General features: G+C 40.5%; 1 protein-coding gene across 20 annotated transcripts in view; it reads right to left on the minus strand.

The window, feature by feature from the left end:
• Nucleotides 1–22,887, minus strand: part of CTNND2 (catenin delta 2) — a 1,535,845-nt gene that overhangs the window by 480,721 nt on the left and 1,032,237 nt on the right. For 12 of the 20 annotated variants that reach the window (XM_075586233.1, XM_075586237.1, XM_075586241.1 and 9 more), the window contains 2 exons: nucleotides 11,614–11,691; nucleotides 6,135–6,453 (listed from right to left, as the gene is read on the minus strand). In XM_075586233.1, the coding sequence (XP_075442348.1) occupies nucleotides 6,135–6,453; nucleotides 11,614–11,691 (397 nt within the window). The remainder of the gene's footprint in view (nucleotides 1–6,134; nucleotides 6,454–11,613; nucleotides 11,692–22,887) is intronic. The other 8 variants (XM_075586242.1, XM_075586244.1, XM_075586249.1 and 5 more) reach the window with 3 other exon arrangements.

A 22,887-nucleotide genomic window follows, 5' to 3' on the forward strand; every position in this document is an offset into this window, starting at 1 on the left:
TTGGAATAAAATAATTGTAATAATTTAGCTATTTTGGTGATAGATAATTATTTGTGATACTATTAGGTACTAATAGGCTATTTCGTTCTTTTATTGTCTGGGTGTTTCGGTGCTTATGTGTTTCTTTTATTATTGTGTATTTTTGACCTGAAGGATTTGTATTAGGTTAACCATTGAGTGCTATAGTTGCTTATCATGCCCATATTATATGGGTATGATATGCCACTGTGCCAACCAATGGGTAGAGGGTGGGTATAGTTGGTCTGGGGTGAGTGGTTAGGCCTCCCGAGTGGGTAGCTGGGGACAGGGGTTAACTCCTTAATTACTATAGTGGTTATTAATTGCTAAGTTGGTTAAAGGGGTTAGGGGCCATTAGATTGTATTTTTTTTATATACTCTTTCTGGCAATGGAGGACATGGACCTGCAGTTTGCTGATGAGGACGCCCTTCATGATGGCACGGTTAAGTAGAAAGATGTATTTACTTTATTTATGCTGGCTGGCTAATGTTTGCTTTACAATGGGCAAATGCACTATTATCCATATCTGGATAATAGTAATTTTGCCCATTACTGTACTGTATGCGTTGGGAGGTGGGGGTTGTTGGGGGTAGAGGAGTAGTAGGGTTGTTGTATGTATTTTTATTTATTGTGGGTAGAGGGATTGGGTAAAAGGGGTAGTAGCCCCAAGATGGATGTTTAGGCCATGCCGGGTGGTAGCGGGAGGGCTTAACCCCTTCATTACTTTAGCGGTGATAACTGCTAAGGTAATGAAGGGGTTAACTCCATCCGCAACCCTCACACAAGGCCTAAACACCCACCAAGGGCCAAATACCACCTTCACCCACCCCGTTACCCACAATAAACCGTGCACTGGTGGTTAACCCCTTAATTGCCTTCGCGGCTAGCCGCTAAGGTAATGAAGCTGTTTTAATAAAACAAAGTATACGTGTAGATGAGCAGGGGGTCTCCGGAGCAGAACTGCATTGATTTCAGATCCAGGGACCTCCTGCTTCCCGAGCTACAGGCCCCATTATGGGGTGCTGGTATCTCCTATGCATTTAAATGTCTCGCATCACGTGACCATGGGAATAAAATGCATAGGAGATACCGGCACCCCATAACGGGACCTGTATCTCGGGAAGAATTGGGTCCCTGGACCTCAAATCAATGCGGTTCTGCTGCGGAGACCCCCTGCTCATCTACACTAGTATTAAAATGAATATTAAAACACATCGATCTCTGGTGAGATTTGCACAGGGAGAGGCGGCTCTCTTTGCAGCTCTCTCTGCAGCTGGAACAAATTGCCGGGTAAGCCCTTTTGAGAGAGGCGATCACCACGTCGCCGGCTACTCACCTGTTTTGGGAATTTTGCTATCACAGGTAATCGAGGCTTTCTGAATACCGCAAAACTGGCGGCGTAACTTTTTTTTGGAAGGCTTATAGAATAGGCCCCATAGACTCCAAAGTATTTTATATGTTATCACATTTGTCTATACAATTTCTTTATATATATATATATTTATATATATATATAAATATTTAAATATATACATATATACTAGAGTATATGAGCTTAAACAGCACACTCCTCAAGATAGCCCTTTTGGGTGAGAAACGCGTAGGAGGATTTTTGTAGGTTTTTGTTGAAATAAATATGGGTCTTTTTAACTGAATTTGGTCTTTTTACTGAAGCTGTGCTGCAGTACAATCCTACAGGGAACCATTTTTCTTCTTCATGTGAAACGTCAACAAAGACACACAGTACAAGCATGCTGCCTGGGGATTGAAGTCAAGGAAACAGAACAAGCAACATAAAGGATGCTGAACCAATGTCTCAGCAGGCACCTTTTTTTATCAAGTCATGAAGAGAGACCTGGGTGGGAGTGCTATATTCACTGCTATACAAATAAGTTCTATTACACCTGATTGCACACTTGAATTTTTTTGGCCAAAATATATAACAAATGACCCATATTTATTAGAAAAATAAATAAGAAAAAACAGATAGTAATTCACTAAGTAATTTGTTATATTGGACGTGGCATTGGGGCTTTTCTGTCTACTTTCCAAATACAGCATAGAGGAGGTCTCTACAGCGGCTGTCTCACTTGATGTGTTTCACCCATAGGGTGGGCTTCTACTCAGGGAAGAAGCCCACCCTATGGGCGAAACGCATTGAGTGAGACAGCCGCTGTAGAGACCTCCTCTATGCTGTATTTGGAAAGTTGATGCCCACTTGGATCATCTTTTTTATGGGACCTGAAGGTTTTGTGGTTGCGGGACATATGAAGGATTTTGCTGCTCAGCGGGAGTCAAATTTCATCATGGACGCTTTATTCAAACCCAGCTGAGTATCACCCGCTTTATTGTGTTTTTTTACCACTTTTTATAGGCGATTTGCCAGTATGTGCAGTATTATGTTTATGCCTAGATTATAGCGGGGCGTGTTTATGGTTATGTCTGCACTATACAGGTACATTTCCTTTGATTGATCTAGGGTATTTACCTATGTTTGTTTGCTCGTGGGTAATTATACATTTGTATGTTGATTTTTTCTCAATCTGTCTTTTACTCACCACCCCCTCTGTGACATGCATGGCTGCAATATTTTTCCATGCATATCTCTAAGCTTATTTTGCCATATTTCTATTAGCAAGTGCATTTACACTTTAGCTTGAGTATTATATCCATCTTATAGAAGTAGTGTTGGATCTCATTCCGAGGTGGGAAATCATACAGACCTTGTTCATACCACAGTTATAGTGGTTCATTGGATGGTAAGTTCAAAGAGCTGACGATAGGATAATATTTAAGACCATATACTTACTGCCTTGGTGTACTTACTTCTATGGTGCTATTTTTGGATTGCTTATTCATAGGTATTTATTTTTCCATGGTTCATTTTTGGCAGTTCTCTCAATGATCTGTTTTTCTATATGTTTTTTTAAATTGTTACTGTTGTCTATATTTGGGATTCAATAAATCTATCTTGAGTTTCTACATTATCTTAAGTGGTTAATAACGGTTATTATTTGAGTGCTATTAGAGGGTTCTGTTTGTCTTTTGTGTGTATGTATGCAGTGGGTTTGGGTGTGTATATATAAATACGTTCTGTTACAGGAATGCTAGGATAAAGGGGTTTTATTATGCCCCAGATGCATGACAAGATGATGTATGGCATGATCCTGCAGCACTGACTAAGTTGTTTATATATGTACACCCCACACACACCTGAACCTCTCTTTGCTGCAGAAGTGTCAGCCTCTGACTAAAGGAGAAAAATGTACCAATTGTGTTGCTCCAAGATAAGCATCAACAAGTGGTATAAGTAATAAATCTCAATACACATAAGGTATGAAACATCCAGAGGATTATACATATTAATCGAACTTCTCATGCTGTGTCTGCTGTGTGGAACGTAAAGAACTACTTCATCAAGAATGGATCTCTTGTCACGTAACCATAAGTATATAATAAATGTAGACTAAAGGTAGATAAATGATAGCTCAAGACACAATAGAATAGTTGGTTAAGAGAAGCAAACCAGATAACTACAGATTTAGGCAACGTTATTGAAACCTGCTGAGCGCTCCAGTGAAATAGCACGACAGTCCCAGCCAGATCTCTTGCACGCCTGATTCAAAACAATGGCCGTTTCTTCCACTGTTGCGTTGTGTATGTCCTACTGCAGCACACCACGGGTTGCAATAACGTTGGCTATATGGGTAAGTTAGCACCAAGGATGCCAAGCTACTCAATTACAACTGGAGCTGATGAAGTAAAGAAAAGAAAAAACAGATTGGTGTAAATTAAAGTGAATAAAAGCTATCAACATTTTGTTCCCTTACATGGACATACACATATTGGCAAAAGTCCATGTAGGGAAGCACAACACTGATTAATTAAATTCACACAAATGTATACTGCAGTGCTTGCTTTGTCACTATTCGTAGCTGAAGACACAGGACTTGAGGCTTGTTTTTATCTTCTTTGTATAAAGTAACATTACTTTAAGCACTCATTCTGTTTCAGAAAACCACTCTACAAATTGTACTACAGTAGATGCAAGCATAAAAAAACAGCTGCAAAGTACTTTGAAACATTGCAGCTAAGAGATGCATATGCAACGTGAGTCAATTTAGTGGTTTATTTCTAATTAAGATATATAGGGCCATATCTAGTAAGCAGTGTTCTTACATAAGGTACCTTACTGCGCTGGAAGATACGTTACTTTCAAGTCAGTGTGCTTTAAAAAAACAATCTAACTATCTTAAAATATACATATATTTTTATGTTTTCATTGTATTACTTTTATTGAAAACAAATTACCTTAGATGCCGAACTATTCGTTCTCTCGTAATCAATCAGTGAAATCCTGATTCCCAGGGTTCACTAAATGGCTGCCTTTCAGTTTAAAATTAATCCTTCAATCAGTGTAACTCAGCAGCTACAATATAGTCTTATATTACAGTACTACGGTAACATTATGTATTGTTACAGTTTGCAGCTAAAACTGCTGGGAATATTGGCAACACATTATCACAAACAGGAAAGTGTTGCAAATATCTTGCACTGCTGGGGAAGTCTGCTAAACCTGCTGTAGAAATCAAAGGATGCTCATTACATTAAAACTCATAAAACATGGCATGAAGAGTTGTATTTTAAAATAAAAAAAGTTAGTATTAACTAATATTACATAACTGACTTATTTAAAAAAAAACTACACATGTAGGATACTGCTGCGATTGTTCCTTTAAGGTGTTTTCCAGTGCGGGAAGGTGTGTTCTGCTTAGAGAGACTGCTTAGTAAATATGGTCTTCAATACTCCAGTGTTATCAATTACAATACAGGTAGCTAGAGTACCTCCAGTTGGTGCAACTGAGAACATACTGATTATCAGCATTTAAAGTATGATTGTTGCAACACTATCTCAGCAATCTGTGCAAAGTTTCAAATTATTTTAAAAATACTTGTTTAAACACATGGAAAGTTAAATTCAAGAAATACATGCCATATGGTGGACCAATTTAAAGCCAAATCTAATCTCCTAGGTATAAATGGTTTATTACCCCATTCTGTGTCACAGAAGCACAGGAAAAAAAATAACCATGCTAGCAAAGTATACAGCACCATAAACAATGAGCCTGTGTTTTTCAGAGTAAGTATGACACTTTATTCATAGTTCAGATTATGAGGTTTTATTAATTCTCTGAACCCCTGCATTGAAGGGCAAATCTCTGCATGTCTCTATTTCTCCTATCAGTTATCTTATTTCCAAGTACTCACCTACATATCATTCCATTCTGCTTAAGAATGACATCTCTCTCACCCCCTTATTACCTCCAATAATGCCGACGATCTCTGCAACTCACATCATCAGACTTGTATTTTCCTGCATGCCTAAAAATAGCTTTGAAAATATCTTTTCAAAAGGTCCCCATGAACGCCATACACTAAAATGTCTCCTTTCCCCATTTCTTACTATGCGTGCTTGAGTTATGAAATGCTACTAAGTCCTCTGTTCTCACAAACTGTACTTCACCCTATCGCCAACACACAGTCCTCATCATGAAACAATATTACCCACGCCCAGTAAAAAGGATCAATTCATCTTCACATCTTATGTCATTCAATTTTGACATCTCCATTGCTATCTACTCACTGCCCCTTTTTTCCTCTTCCCTGCCACACTCCCTCTCCCCTTCTAAGTTCTGACATAAAACACTCTCTCCATTGTCTTTAAAAAAAAAAAAAAATGTACAGTTATTCAGACAAAAAAGAGAGCAAAGTATTTCCAAGAATAGACCATATACACAAGATCCCTTATGCATTCTTAAGAATCATTTCCTGCTTTTATGGATAACAAGTAGAGCCTATCAATCAAAGAACCAATGTTCTATTATCTGTCAGTTATTGGAAAGGCTTACATCTGCCCTTCAAGTCTAGCTGCTCCAGTAGCCAAGTTTTGAAATCTTAAAACAAATACATATCAACAGTGCAGATGGGGTCACTCAAAATATTTGCTACTTAAAATGCCATAGTTGAAATGTACGTTGTGCACCATTTGCAAATATCCAGTTGCTGTTCAAATCCAAACGCCTTATAATTGTAGACAGATTAAAGTTCCACGTACCTTGGATCTTTCTGAATGCTATCAATGGAAGGTGACCTAGCTAAGGTTCCCTCTGGTGGTATAGCTGGCCCAGATTTGCTGTAAGGTGATTCAACAGAAGGACAATACTGCAGCTGTCGGTATGGGTCTGCATAATTGGCGGCAGGGCCTGCAGCATAGCTGGCCCTCTGGAAGGTTCCTGTTGCATTCTGGGTGCCATGTTGGCTGCCTGTGCGCTGTAAGGGTACGGAGTCGACACCAGGGGAAGATGGGGCTACGACAGGAAAGTAGGGACAAAGTAAAAAATTGAGGACCTGTTCACAGAACTGGTTAACAAGGTCTAGGCAGAGGAAAGAAACACACATACACAGGGGTTTGAGAAGAATAAGAACACATCATTATTTTTGAAGACATCTCACAAGCAAAACAGTATAATGCATAGAACTGTCATATTTGCAAAATCAGAATATAGATGGGCACCTCTTATTTTTTTTTATTATTATAATTATGTGCATAATGTTTTGCTAAATGAATACAGATAACACAATCCAGTTTATGAGCATTGCATAAATCACATCATATTAAAAAAAAATAACTATGCAAAAGGACTGATTATACAGTATCTTCAAGGAAGAGCAGTGAATTTAAAGGACAAAGGCAAGGTTCATGTTGATTCCAGACACACATTTAATTTTGCTACAGTATTTATTATATACTGAAAGTTTATAACCTTTGTCTCTAAATCTGTGAGCCCGTCTGATTATATTGGACACATTCTGTGTTTGGCATTTCCCTATGTGAGGAATGGTGTATTTGAAATATCACGGTCTCCGAAGTAAGTGACCCTGGCTTAAACAGCTCACCATCAGCTTCTTGTGCCTCTAGTAACAAGTTTCACCTAGTCAGTTTTAAAGGTGCAGTTCCCCCTATATGACCTAATTTGGAAGTGAGGTTCATGTGCTGACAATTGAAGCAGATTAATTAACCTTATTTGTATTCTTATTTCCTAGCTGTTTATTCTATTTTGTATTTAAAATGGCCCAAACCTGCTGTTATCTTAATCTTCTAAAATAAGATCTAATGTCAATAATTGAGAGGGGATTAGTAGCCATATTAATTTAGGTTTTTGGCTCATTTTGAAGGAATTAAATACGCAGTTAAAAAAAAACAACAACCCAGTGAGCTGGGAGAAAATAGAGAGGTGAAAACACATTCTATTCTAGAGTATTATGAACAAATCTTTACAAAATAAACATGCATGAGGAACTCTCCCAGCTAGGGCTATAGTCAACCAAGGATATTGGCTTGACTAATAATTTCAATGGACCATAGCTGATTGACAACTTAAAAAACAATCTAACAAGTAAATATATATATATATATTTAAACTTTTAAAATTGTTATTCTTTGTTTGCCAAGTAATTAGCCTATGATGCAATAGCTATCCAAAAATGTAAACAAACTGACATACAGAGGTAGCCAACATTATTACACCCGTTATCGCACAATGAGGCGTTTCCTGTGGTACAAGTTTTAACACGTGATTGCACAATTTGATCTTCAATACAATGGAGTTGCAAAACTGGGCAGTCTGCACACCAAATCCAGCAATTTATTGCCTTACCTCACAATAATGGCGGCAATAATGATGGTTACAGTACATCTGTACATTAATTCAGTAGACCCAAGGAAAATATATAAATATTTCAACGGCTATAATGAAGTCAAATTTTTATTTTCATGGTACAGTACTTCAGACAATTACAAGAAGGTCTTTTAAAAAGAATGTGCTGACCCTCTACATATGCCTTGACTTAATTTGATATCAAATATAAGTCCTTGGTATATTGCAGTGGATACTCGGTATATGCTGACTGGTCCAACAGATCCAGAAAAGGTGAACACAGCCATCACTCTCAAAGAACTTGTGAAAAAAGTACTAGTTTATGGTGATCAACGGTTGGACCTTTGTTAAGATCCTCATATAATGTAGGTTTGTCCAGTTCTTGACAGATTTCCAAGTTGGTGGACGAAATGTTGATCACATTAAACAACTTATTTTTTCACAAGTTGGAAGTTCTTTAATGACTTATTCTTAAATAGATATAAATTAAAATAATTCATGGTTTAATTTGATCCTTACATAATTGGAGTATTGAGGGCACTGGTTTTGGCGTTAATGTAAAAAGTCATATGATATCTGTCATGATAATATCATGAGATATTAGGTATTTTAAGCCACCTGGTCCTTCAGGTTTAATGGGCTACAATTTGGGATTAAAGATACCATGTATTGGGTTGGATTTCAAAGGGAACTCAATTGAAGTTAGATTTGAAAAGTACAAAAAGAGGGTTTATGGTATGTTAACACCTTTTGCAAGCCTAGTGGTAAAAACTGATATGATCTCGAGATAAGGACATATGTTCTGCTAGAGATGGGTTCTCTGACATAAACAAAAGGTTTTTCAAAGCATTTTCTGTAAGGGGTTTATGGATGGCCAGGGGGCATGTCTAAGAAAGTATTAAACCAAAAAGTGTCTTTATTAAAAATGAGAATATCATGTGATGTCATCTCCTCTGCATAATAAGAGTTACCAATCTGTAATTGTGTCACAGAGGGGGAGGAACTGACAACATACACCACGTGGTTAAGAGATAAGAGACAGATATTCATTTGTCGCTCAGGTTTAGTGATAAGACAGTCATATTTAGTCTTGTTGCATCCGCCATGAATGTACTGATGTGACTCACGTGTGTAAGTATTAGTTAAGGAAAGTTATGAGTACTTTCAGATATTGATAAGGAGTTAAAGTCGTTTGTAAAAGGTTTCTCTTTACTCATAAAACTGTCAATCTAACAGCTGATTAACGACAGGGGTTGGCTTATGCTGTTTCCATGAGGAAAGAATGTATTTAAGCCTGGGAAAAGATTATAAAAATCAGATTTCAACAGAGGTGTGTTTGGACCAAACACGTGAGTTTCACTTCCATACCAGCGACCACTCTGGGAGAAAACATAGACATATGGTAATGTATAGGGTTTTCTTTTATGGGTTATCATGTTTATTTTGAGAAAATGTACTGCATTTATTATAATATGTTTATTATAGTATGTTCTTTTAATCCTTTTTCTGTAATCTACGCACTATATTTCTATATATATTAAAACATTTAATAAGTAATGCTTTGGGCTCTGAATGAACTGTTGCACGCTCTGGAGAGAGTAATTACATTTTCTGACACATTTTGCTACAACGGATTTTTTGTGTGTTAAAGTGCATAGTTTTTCTATAATAAACAGGGTCCTGGGCCCGGTAAAATATTAATTTAACATCTTATTTGCATTTCCCGGGTGGTGGCAGCATATAGATACTGTATGATTGCAATTGAGTAACGGGTTAATATTAACTCATTGAAAGTACCATGTGGAGGATAAAGGTGAGTTGGCTAGAGTAGCCATGTGTATTAACCCTGATTGCATATGCAGGGCACGTGCTCTCAGGTGGACCGTATGTGACAATATTTATGTATGTATGTATACTGTATATATATATATAGATAATTGCCTAAATATGAATTATTCTAAGGATAGGCTTGTGTCATTAGTTGATGAAGAAAATAATATGAGCCTACACAGCATGTAATTATCAAGACTTTTTTTGCCCACATTAATAAACTGAGTTTCTTTTTCAAATACATTTGTAAGATTGGGATGCTTTAGAAACAAAATGTCTTACGTGCCAATAAAGTAGAAAAGCATCACAGGGCACTACATATTTTTAAACTATTTATTTGCTAATTGTTAGTGCGACCTATCAAGTAAGAATGTGGCATGAAATAAACATCATATTGTGCCATTAAACATAACCTCCATTTAAATAAGTGCATGGTTTTTGTATTTGTCCTTTGTTTAAATAAAACAATGCAGGTGAACTATCAATACCGGCTACAAGCATTTGGATTAAAAAATAAACACTGCATACACTGAATTAAATGCATACTGTATATGTAAAACAAGAATGACTCTCGTGCTCATTTGCATGTCATTACCCAGAAACCCTAGCTACAGTGGAAGCATTGTTTGCCAAGAGATAATGGGGAAAGACCTGGCTGGGACATGCAAATGTACTCACAAGTGGTATTTTAATTTGCAAAAAAATATATAATAATCACATAACCGATATAAAAAACATTGCTAAAGGGTTTTGTATATGCTGAAAAAAAATAACATGCTGGTACATATTAAAAGCAGATGAATTCTGGTATTGAGTTTCTACCAAAAACTGTTCTGTATACCATTAATTATGCTAAGAAACCTAAACCCAGATATACTAAGCCATGTAATGAGATTTGCTCACACCACTGTTGCTCACTTCTACTTAAGTAACATGAAAAGAAAATGCTAGTGTGGCTTAGAAAATCTGTCTGCTGGTGTCAAAACTCAAGTGATGTGATGTTGTTAAACTGACTGTCAGAGCCATTCTGCACTTTACTTCTCAGGGCATCTCAAATCAGAATACTGCTAGCTGGGAAGTCACAGAAACAGTGCATAGAAAAAAATCACACAATAATGTTCACACACAAAATATGACAAACTGCATAAAGTAGAATAACAGAGAACAAGGGGATAAAACAAATCCAACACATAAACTACATTGTATTTCATGCTGTATATTTAACTTATAATGTATTATGTTCTCCCCAGAGTACTATCTGTAGTTGTAGTGTTTCAAAATCAAAAGGGATTTCTTATGCACTATATTATTCCTGGAAAGATTTCTATACTCCTTTATATTCATTTTTTATTATTGAGGTGAAATGCATCTCTCCTGAACACACATCATTAATTTCTACTTGAGTACAAGAGCATGTTTTTTAATTGACATAATTATATGTCTTGGTGGCATCAGCAAAGGGAAACTGCTAAGTATGAAGATGTAGGCAATTTAAACAATATTTTAAAATATATTGAATGTACTGTACACATCCAGTAAGCTGAGCTGATGGCAGCAAGAAGGACCACTTTCACTACAAAACTCTTGTGGATTTTGTATTGTGTGTTATTTTCAGGAAACCCAAGGATTTCAGAGATAATTTTGATCAATATTGGTAGACAAGACTTTAGATTTGCTGTTGAATGCCACTTTCACATGATTAATTAGCACCACTATTTATCTAAAAAGGGTTAAGCATGTATTAGTTAGGGTTTAAATTACCTTCAAATAGATGTTTGTTAATAAAGAAGTGTAGCTCTCCATGGTAACTTAAAATTATGCAAGGATGTTCTTGCTTTTCTGACCACAATAGCAGGTGAAATACTCCAGCAGTTTAAAAATTGTTTTGTTTTTACATTACCATTTTGTATATAACAACAATTAATTCGTTTGCAAATATGTTATATATATATATATATATATTATTTTTTTTCATAATGGAAATGTTGGCAACAATTCCCAAAAATATTTTGAAAAGAGAAGATAATTTAAATATGTTTCACATACCTCTCAAATCTCCCACAGAGTAATCTGGGACAACACTCTTAAAAATCAGGGACATAGGATCAAAATCAGGGACAGTGTCTGAAAAGTGAGGAACAGTAAACTTGAAGCAGCAAGTCTAAATGTCCTTCAAACACAAACAGCAATTCCTTTCACATAACATTTGATAGAATCTACGACATTTTAAGGACCAACATTACATTTTGCAAAAGAAGCAAAGGTGTGGTGTTGAATTTTGATGTAGGTTTGGGGACAGTTAAGAGGTATGATTATGAATGAATAGCTCCATGTTAAGTGGTCTCTAGCTGGATGTTTTGATAATGATATTCTGCAAGTGGTTCCGCATGGATATTGCACGGGATTAAATATAGTAATATTGTACTGTGCTAAGAAGCTCATTGCCTTGAAAACAAAGGAACAAAATATTTTAAACTAAAAAGTTATTCCAAACGAACTACCGCATAATTTATTTCCTTTTGAGACAAGTCAATCAAACAAACAAAAATGCTAAAGATTGACTGAACAAATCATGGAAAATGTATTAATTTAGTAAATAATATATAAAAAAGCAGAGGAGTTAAACAAAATAATGCTTTCCACAGAATACCAAACACAGTATGTGTCAGGCAAAAGTCAAAATCTTACATACTTGCTACTTTAACATGTGGTCGTTAGATTGTCTAAGATGTAGCGAGAGAAAAGATGCACTCACACAACTCTCACAGGTTTCACTCGTTTGCATGCAATGCACCTGAACCAGTGCATCCAATGCTGTGGAGTGTTCACCCATAAATAGTACGGTGGAACAAAACAGCACTCCAGAGGATGTGGTTCAATAAAAGTGAAAAATATTTATTGTAGATGATTATCATCTACAATAAATATTTTTCACTTTTATTGAATCAAGTCCTCTGGAGTGCCGTTTTGTTATATTCTACAGATTGTGTAAGAGTCAGAGGTACTTTAGCTTGCACCATCTTTGTTCATTTTATTAAAACTTTGTATTGCAAAGATATGCAATTCTGTACTGTTTTCTGGAGTACAGAGGATGGAAAGACTTTTGATGACATATCTAATGACAGATTCTGTCCTATATATGCCCTAGTTGAATTAATGCCTCAGATATGATATAAATATGCTAGAATAAAACTAGGTGCATGATACCCTCACCGACAACAAAATCTCAGTCGTATGCGTTTTTAAATATATATGTTAATAATCTGAACATCTACCACTTTTTGTTATTTACAATTGGTTTTCTGAATGTGTAGTTGACTGTCAGTCTTCTTTACTCCAGTGACAATGACCAACAAGAAAGACAGGTGATAGGACAAGGGAGAGACAAAAATAAAGGCAGTAACTTTCTAGATGTAGCCAGGTTCCCCCCCCCCCCTTCTCGCATTACAGCTGTTGCCGGGAATGCGGGCATGCCGTTGCTAAGGCCGCAGTGGGGTTGTTAAGGTCGGGTGGCTCAGAGTGCCGGGCACAGTGAATATTGCTCGGCAGAGTTGCGCATGCGCAGGAGACGCGCACAAGGAGCTGGCCTCACTGTAGGGACTATATCTCCCATGAGTAGCCGGGGTGCCCCATGTGACGCCAGGGGACCAATGGGGTTGGAGCATCTCCCCGCAAAGGGATAGATGTATGCGTGTGATCGCATACGCAGTTCAGTTGGTGTCGGGAGCTGCAAGGGAAGGAGGTAGCGTGCAGGAGTCAGTGACTCTCTGCACTAGGCTAGCAGCCCCCTAGGCCCCACATAGCCCTAAGTCACTACAGCTGAGTATTGTAGGGACTGGCCCCAGTTAGGGACATTACCCTTATTTGATAGTAAGTTCTTAATAGACCCAGCCAACGCTGCGCGTGCTGCCAGCGAGTTGGGCCTAGACTGTCGCAATCGTTGCCGAGGCCTTTCAGGTGTAATCTTCCCGGGTGGTGGTTGCGGTGTTCGTCCGACTATCGATCCTTTGTGAAGTTCGATTGCAGGCCCGAGCACTCCCGTTCAGAAAGTGCACCAACTTTACTGTTTGATAATGTTACAGGACTAGTGACTGCGCAGTCATATGTGTTTTCTCCCTCAAAGGGTGTGGACAGATTGTGTAGAGGTTTATGGACACGGGGTGGAATCACCCGGTGCAAGGGGGAAGTCGAATTGCTAACCACCAGGTGTAGTGTCCCCCCTCAAGGGAGGGACACCTGTTATTTGTGAATAACCAGTTACATGCAGTAAAGTCAGTTCTGTTTTGCCACTGTTTGGTTAATGTGATTATTTCCTGTGAGGGCCTTCTCCCACTCTGTTGGGAGCCCTCACAGGTGGAGGCGCTGCACTACGGGATAGTGATATATATGTCTGGGCCCCCAGGCTCCACAGCGGAGACTTAGGTTCCTGAGCGCCACACAGGTTACACAGCATGGCAGTAGCGCTAGTATTCACCAGGAATACCCATTACATTTGGAGGCGCTGCTGAGATAGATACCTGGGGTGCCTAGTAACATTGTGTATAACTACCCAAATCGTTCATTATGTTTTCCCCGTCCAGCCCGGAAGTCCATGCGTGGGCCCTCAAGCTCAGAAAACCCTCTAGTCATGTAGTAGCTGTAGGGAACATTCCGATCACAGCATCAGCAAGTAAAATACGTGCCTCACTAGAGATATTGCTGGGGGTTCACCCTTTGGAGCGAGTAGGGTCACGAGAATATGACCCCACCTGTGACTGGTGTGCTATATTATTTACGGCTGGGCGTGAGATAAATCGGGACCATGTGCCACAAACCTTACAAGGCTCCGAGGCCCCGCCCGGAGGCTATTCAATTGTATTTGCCGTTCTACCTGAAATACGAGAGATATTCACCGCTGACCGCTATTCCCCCACTGACATGGTTGCAGATGACCCTCGTAGTAGCATATGGCAGACGATAGCTCCTATCCCGAGTAATACACCTGCCCATGTTTCTCGCCCCTCTCAAGTGACATTTTCCCCAAGTGCAATTGAAGGAGCCCCTAGTTGGGCTCAGAGACAATCACCGTCGTCCCCTGTCCTGAATGCATACTCAACAAATGCTCAAGCCCTTCCCACTGGAAATGTAGGGGCTGACCGTGGTCCCCTCTCTGGGGAAATTCCCCCGGACCTATCTGTGTCTCAATTTATGGAAACTATAACTCTCGCTTCTCAATCACAGCATTGCAGGAAATTAAAGCTCTTTTCTGGGACTCTGCCGACACCTGCCGGAGAAGAGGGATTTGAAACCTGGAAGGATCATGCTGTCCAAATATTAGCTGAATGGTCGTGTACCGAGGCTATAAAATGGCAACGGCTTGTGTAGAGTCTACGACCCCCAGCTGCGCTATTGGTCCGGACCCAGCAGGAAGTGGAAGGAGAGGTGACGGCCTTAGATGTTGTAGAGATGCTCACGCAATCCTATGTGTGTGAAGACGACGAAGATGAGTTGATGGCGAAATTCAAAGCTCTTCGGCAAAGGGAAGGAGAAGACTTATCCGAGTTCGCTCGCAAGCTCCAGCTGTCTGTAGGAACTCTGCTGTCTAAAAAGTTTGTGATGGCTGCGGAAGTGGACAGTCATAGATACAAGCAGTTACTCAAGGGTTCGCTCCCGCTGGACTCTACAGCCATGTTAATGAGGTGTGCCCCCAATTCTGACACCCCACCTAACTATGTGGATTTAATGCGGTATATCCGGAAGCATAAAGTTCAGCTGCATTTTCACACCCGTAACAAAAGCAAGGATAGTCGCAAGGAGGATACCAAAGAAACCACTATACCTAAAGATCGGGGGACCGAGAAAGACGTAGAGGTTCCTGATATGTATCGATCACCTCCGCGGTTCTCCGGCCAAGCAAGTTCTCATCAGGGCATGCGCTGCTACAACTGTAGAGAAAATGGACATATCTCCAGATTCTGCCCCAATCCTCAGAAACCCTATACCGTTGGTCAAACCTACATGGTACGGGCGAAGCAAGCTCTCTCTTCTTCCTCGGCCTTACCTAAGTGGGCCGCAGAAGACTCCAAAGAGACTGTTGTAACTAACAATTTGCCATCAGGCAGTTATTGCCGAGTAGGACCCACTGCACTAATCAGGATTGTTGTGCAAGGGATCTATTCCTCAGCCTTGATGGACACGGGATCTCAGGTGACCATAATATATCGGCCATTTTATGCTCAACATCTTGCCCACCTGCCTTTGCAGTCCGCCAAAAAGATGACTTTGTGGGGACTGAGCAAAGACGATTACCCTATTGATGGAATAGTGGCGGTCAAGTTAGACATCCTTCAGTTGAACACTAACAAGTCGCATCCTATGTTGGTGGAAGCTCTGGTCTGCCCTGAAGTACGAGAACACCCCAGAGCACCCATCATACTGGGCACCAATGCAGACATAGCACGGTCAGTAATTCACTCCTTCCTAAAAGAAGCCGGTGAACTACTGTTGGACTCCTTGGACATAGCTCCTGGTTTACAGGAAGAATGTTATCGTGTGGTATATGAAGAAGAGTACGGCGATATTTCTAATTTAGAACCAGAGATACTGAAGATTCCGCCATAGGGAGTACATTGTGTGTGGGCTCTGATTGCGTACCCTCAACGGTATAAGCCGGATCGATATTTCTCGCTAGAGACCCTTCCGGAAGCGGAACTCCATTGGGGATATCGTATGGTATCAGAAGTGAGGGAGTGGTCATCTAGAATTCCTAGGAAGATTGAAGTGACCATACAGAACATGTCACTTCATACGGTGTCCTTGGAACAAGGGCAACAATTGGGTAGAGTGTACCCAGTGAATCCTGTAGTCGCTACCGCAACTGTCTATGCCAATGGAGTGAAGGAGGAGACTGAAGACTTACCCTTTGATTTTGGAGAGTCTCCCCTGGACGAGAAATGGAAAAAAAGGCTGTGTGATCAATTGAGAGAGAGACGAGGAGTGTTTTCTACAAGCGATATGGATGTGGGATGCAGCAGAAGTGCTCAGCACACCATCCGCCTAAATGATGAGACTCCGTTCCGAGAAAGGTCTCGCCGTATAGCACCTCGGGATGTAGACGATGTGCGAGGTATCCTGCATGAAATGGAAGCCTCCGATATAGTGGTCGACTCTCAAAACCCTTATGCCTCGCCAATTGTGGTAGTCCGAAAGAAGAATGGGTCTGTACGTTTGTGTGTGGACTATAGAACTCTGAATAAACGTACAGTGCCGGACCAATACACTTTACCCCGCATAGAAGAGATCCTCAGTGCCTTGTCCGGGAGTCAATGTTTAGCGTGCTGGATCTTCAGTCTGGGTATTACCAAGTACCTATGAGCCCAGCTGATCAGGAAAAGATGGCGTTTGTTTGCCCGTTGGGGTTCTATCAGTTGCTACTTTTCAACGACTTATGGAAAAGACGATTGGTGACATGTGTCCTCGGGAATGTCTGGTATACTTGGACGACATAATTGTGTTCGGGGCCACCCTTGAAGAACACGAGACACAGTTGATGAAGGTATTGGATCGATTGAGTCAAGAAGGATTGAAACTCTCTCTAGACAAGTGTCGGTTCTGTCGGACTTCGGTCATGTATGTGGGCCATATTGTATCAGCAGATGGAGTGGCCACTGACCCAGCCAAAGTAGAAGCAGTGGTGAATTGGCCAAGACCCGAGAATGTAATGGAACTAAGGTCCTTTCTCGGGTTTTGTGGATACTATCGGCGATTTGTAGAGGGATATTCAAAGCAAGCGGCCGTGTTAAACAACTTGCTGAAAGTATATCCAGAAAAACCCAACCAGAAGAGAAATACTCTGAGAACACCTTTTGGGGACAGGTGGACAATAGCCTGCGAAGAAGCATTTACCGGACTTAAAAAGAGCTTAACGGAAGCTCCAGTACTGGCTTATGCTGATCCTGAGAAGCCTTACGTCCTACATGTAGATGCCAGTTTTAATGGACTGGGAGCGGTGCTACATCAGAAGTATCCCAATGGATTGCGACCTGTGGCCTATGCCAGTAGAAGTTTGACCCCCAGTGAAAAGAATTATCCTGTTCATAAATTGGAGTTTCTGGCTCTTAAATGGGCTATATCTGAAAAGTTAAATGACTATTTCTACGGAGTTACCTTCGAGGTCAGAACAGATAACAACCCCATGACCTATGTACAGACAACCGCTAAATTAGATGCGGCCGGTCATAGATGGCTGGCCACCCTTGCTACGTACCGGTTTTCTCTACGATATAAACCAGGACCCCTCAATATAGGGACCGATGCACTCTCTAGAAGACCGGGGTTAGATGAGATTTCAGAGGATGGACCTTGGGAAGAAATCCCGGGACCAGGTATGAGAGCCATGTGCTCTACGGCAGCTATCGTAAATAATAGAGTAGCCTTCTCAGAGTTGAGGGTCGTGGATTCATTAGGGTGTCAACCACAAGGCCTTCCAAAAGCTTACTGTCACCCTGATGGCATGGGCATAACTCAAAACAGTATCCTCACTTGGCAGGAGTTGGTACAAGCACAGACACGTGATCCAATGATTGCGGCTGTTCGACAAGCACTACGGTACAATAATTCATCCTTAATCAAACGAGCTCCTTCCCCTGATGTAGGCCTGCTTATGCGAGAATGGGACAAATTTGAAATTAATGACGGGCTCCTTTATCGGGTTGTGCCGTCTCATTATCATCTGGATCGTCGGCAACTCTTCCTACCCCGGCAACTGTGAGGTTTAGTTCTACAATCATTACATGACATCATGGACATTTGGGGGTGGATAAAACCTGGGGTTTAGTACGATACAGGTTCTTCTGGCCCAGAATGAGGGAGTCCATTGAACAGCATTGCCGAAATTGTTTAAGATGCATTCACCGAAAGACTTTGCCCACTCGTGCTGCCCCAATGGGGCATCTCCAAAGCTCTGGCCCTATGGATGTGGTCTGTATGGACTTTCTGTGTATCGAGCCGGATTCAAAGGGTATAGGGAATGTACTAGTAGTAACCGATCATTACACGCGATACGCGCAAGCTTTTCCCACCAAAGATCAGAAAGCTACCACGGTGGCTAAAGTGCTGTGGGAGAAGTTTTGCGTGCATTATGGCCTGCCCAACCGAATGCATTCGGATCAAGGACAAGATTTTGAGAGCAAATTGATCAAAGAGTTATTGGCTCTGTTGAATATTCAAAAATCAAGGACTACCCCTTATCATCCTGAGGGAGATGGTCTCCCGGAACGATTCAATCGGACACTGCTAGATATGCTGGGCTCCCGGATTCTCAAAAGGGAGAGTGGAGCAAACATGTGGAAGCTTTGGCCCATGCCTACAATTGCACTCGGCATGAATCCACCGGTTATACACCATACTTTATGATGTTTGGGAGAGAGGCCAGATTGCCAATTGATATTCGTATGCGGGTATCTAACGATGGTGTACCCAATATGGCGCATTATAAGTAAGTACAAAGACTGCAGGACAGTCTCCATCAAGCTTATCAGTTAGCGGAAAGAGCTACCGCCAGATTGAACGCCAATAACAAAAGAAGGTATGATCATAAAGTACAGTACCAAGAACTTCAAATGGGAGATGCCATTCTGTTGCGAAATTTAGGGATTCCTGGCAAGCACAAATTAGCTGATCGCTGGAGAGAGGGGCACTTCCATGTGGAATCTCAAATGCTGGGTCTCCCTGTATATCGCATACGAGACGCGAATGGCAGAATTAAAGTCTGGCACCGAAATCATCTGTTACCTATACCGCAACTAGAAGAAGTGAAGCCAGAAACAATAGAGGATAATAATGACAGGAAAGAATCTAATGAAGATTCAGAGATCATAGAGGAATTAATTCAAGACCCTTTGGAGGGAAACTCCAACCAAAATTGGTGGGCACCTCCTGAAGAAAGCACGAGTAATGGGCCTACGGGTCAACCGCCATCGGCGGAGACATTGTCACCTAATGACTCGTCAAATCCTAGCACCCCGAGTTTTGTGTCACAAAAAGACAATGATCAAGTAAAGCGAGACAGTGTTAAAGTTCAAAGAGACTTTTTTCAAATTGATCCACCTGCTACCAAAGAGTTTAGGCCTCAAGCCTCCAATGATATCTCTCAAGATGAAGATATGGAGGTAGAGACTCGCAAAAGCCAGCGAGCGAGACGCCCTCCCATTCGAGTAGCATATGATTCATTAGGGGCACCTCATTATGAATCTCAGCAGCAAGCTAAAGCCAAGCTAACCTTAATTGTAAATATGTTCACAGAGTTGAGCAATTTGATCTAAGAGAATAAGCAATATCATCCTTGGTTGTTGAAGTTTTATTATATAACTACATTGTGCTATTTTCATTATATAACTCTTGTACATGGTTATATGACGTTATGTCCCAAGCGAGGGCGTTGGAGTTTTCGCCAGGGGGGGGATGTAGCCAGGTTCCCCCCCTTCTCGCATTACAGCTGTTGCCGGGAATGCGGGCATGCCGTTGCTAAGGCCGCAGTGGGGTTGTTAAGGTCGGGTGGCTCAGAGTGCTGGGCACAGTGAATATTGCTCGGCAGAGTTGCGTATGCGCAGGAGATGCGCGCAAGGAGCTGGCCTCACTGTAGGGACTATATCTCCCATGAATAGCCGGGGCGCCCGATGTGACGCCAGGGGACCAATGGGGTTGGAGCATCTCCCCGCAAGGGATAGATGTATGCGTGTGATCGCATATGCAGTTCAGTTGGTGTCGGGAGCTGCAAGGGAAGGAGGTAGCGTGCAGGCGTCAGTGACTCTCTGCACTAGGCTAGCAGCCCCTTAGGCCCCACATAGCCCTAAGTCACTACAGCTGAGTATTGTAGGGACCGGCCCCAGTTAGGGACATTACCCTTATTTGATAGTAAGTTCTTAATAGACCCAACCAACACTGCGCGTGCTGCCAGCGAGTTGGGCCTAGACTGTCGCAATCGTTGCCGAGGCCTTTCAGGTGGAATCTTCCCGGATGGTGGTTGCGGTGTTCGTCCGACTATCGATCCTTTGTGAAGTTTGATTGCAGGCCCGAGCACTGGAGTGCTCGGCAGGTAACCCCGTTCAGCAAGTGCACCAACTTTACTGTTTGATAATGTTACAGGACTAGTGACTGCGCAGTCATATGTGTTTTCTCCTTCAAAGGGCGTGGACAGATTGTGTAGCGGTTTATGGACACGGGGTGGAATCACCCGGTGTAAGGGGGAAGTCGAATTGCTAACCACCAGGAGTAGTGTCCCCTCTCAAGGGAGGGACACCTGTTATTTGTTAATAACCAGTTACATGCAGTAAAGTCAGTTCTGTTTTGCCACTGTTTGGTTAATGTGATTATTTCCTGTGAGGGCCTTCTCCCACTCTGTTGGGAGCCCTCCCAGGTGGAGGCGCTGCACTACGGGATAGTGATATATATGTCTGGGCCCCCAGGCTCCACAGCAGAGACTTAGGTTCCTGAGCGCCACACAGGTTACACAGCACGGCAGTAGCGTTAGTATTCACCGGGAATACCCATTACATAAACATACAACTATCATTAGTATATATTGGTCCTCGGTGGGACTGCACGTTGAACGAGTTCAGTTAATGTAGGGACTAGACAACACATGGCAACAAACTATAACAAAAATTGAGAAGTGTATTTAGCAATAAAGTACAAAGAAGACACGTCAAAAACGCAATACATAAGAAACAAACATCAGTAGTGTACATTCATATATTGTTGATTTCTTCCATTACTTGGAAATTGTTCCTCATCCTGCCTTGTTGCTATCCAATTCTTACCAATGCCACCCAGCATTTAGTTTTGAAAACAATTATTTTAAAACAATACAAAAAGGCCTTTATTTTCCTTCATAATGCAATGCAAATTACAGGTTGAGCTGACATGAATCCTCCCAGCAATTACATTGGTAAAATACTGAGAAAAGTTGATAGTACACAACAATAAATGAAAGAACATTCTATTATTTTTAAATGCTGCACTGCAGTATTAATATTCCAAACTTTAGTTGAAAGAATTGGTTGTATGTTTCTGTCACTGTAGACCTTGTAGAGCTACACGTACTCATGGGTGATTGGTACAGCTCACATGGGCTACAGCTTTGTTTATAAGATAAAATCTATTTCATTATAACCTCATTTTCTCAGTAAGACTTTGTTCAATTGAAGAGATTAGTGGCCTTGCAGAACCTACATGTTTTTATCTGATTCTCCTTCCACTCTTCACATTTATTTAAAAAAAGTAATTTTTGATTAATATTATTCTAACCTTTCATTGAACAAATAGTAATCAGTACAGACTGATATTAAGGCATATAAAAAAATGCAGTTGATGAGTTGCTTGGTCAAAATAATGTTTAATTGTAAGATAGGCATTAGCATTACTGAAACATGGTGGGATGAAACTCATAACTGGACAGTTAATTTAGAGGGTTATTCCCTTTTTCGGAAGGATCGAACAAATAGAAGGGGAGGTGGAGTATGTTTATATGTTAAACCGGATCTACTGTAAAACCTATTATAAGGGATGATGTTTATGAAGGGAATTATGAAAATGTAGAGATTTTGTGGATAGAAATTAGCAGTGGAGGTAAAAGTATTAAGAAAATGTTTGTGGGAATATGCTATAAACCACCACATATCTGTGAGATTGAGGAAGCTAAAATACTTTTGCAAATGGAAAGGACATCAAAACTGGGTCATGTTTGCATAATGGGGGATTTTAATTATCCAGACAAAGACTGGGGCAATGAGATTAGCATTACAACAAAAGGAAACAGGTTTTTGGGGGTGCTTAAAGACAATTATATGACCCAAAGTATTGAGGAACCAACCAGGAGAGGGGCAATACTGGATTTGGTCATATCAAACAATGTAGAAGTAATAACAAATATTCAAGTCCTGGAACATTTGGGTAACAGTGATCATAACATGGTCTCATTTGAAATAAATTATCAAAAAATAGATTTCTTGGGTTCAACAAAGACTTTACACTTTAGAAAGGCAGATTTTAATAAACTGAGGTCTAATCTAGTAGTAATACAATGGGATGATGTTTTTGCAGGGAAAAATGTAGAAGATAAATGGGCAGTCTTTAAAACATTGTTAGAAAAGCACACTTATCAGTATATACCCTTGGGTAATAAGTATAAAAGAAATAAGTCAAATGGAAAAGAAGAGTAAGGCGTTTAGATTCTTTAAGTCAGAAGGCACGGAGACATCATATCAGAATTATAAGGAATGTAACAAAAATTGCAAAAGGGCAATCAAATTAGCAAAAATGGATAATGAAAAAGGAATTGCA

Source organism: Ascaphus truei, chromosome 2, assembly GCF_040206685.1.
Source record: "Ascaphus truei isolate aAscTru1 chromosome 2, aAscTru1.hap1, whole genome shotgun sequence".
NCBI classification, from domain to species: Eukaryota; Metazoa; Chordata; class Amphibia; order Anura; family Ascaphidae; genus Ascaphus; species Ascaphus truei.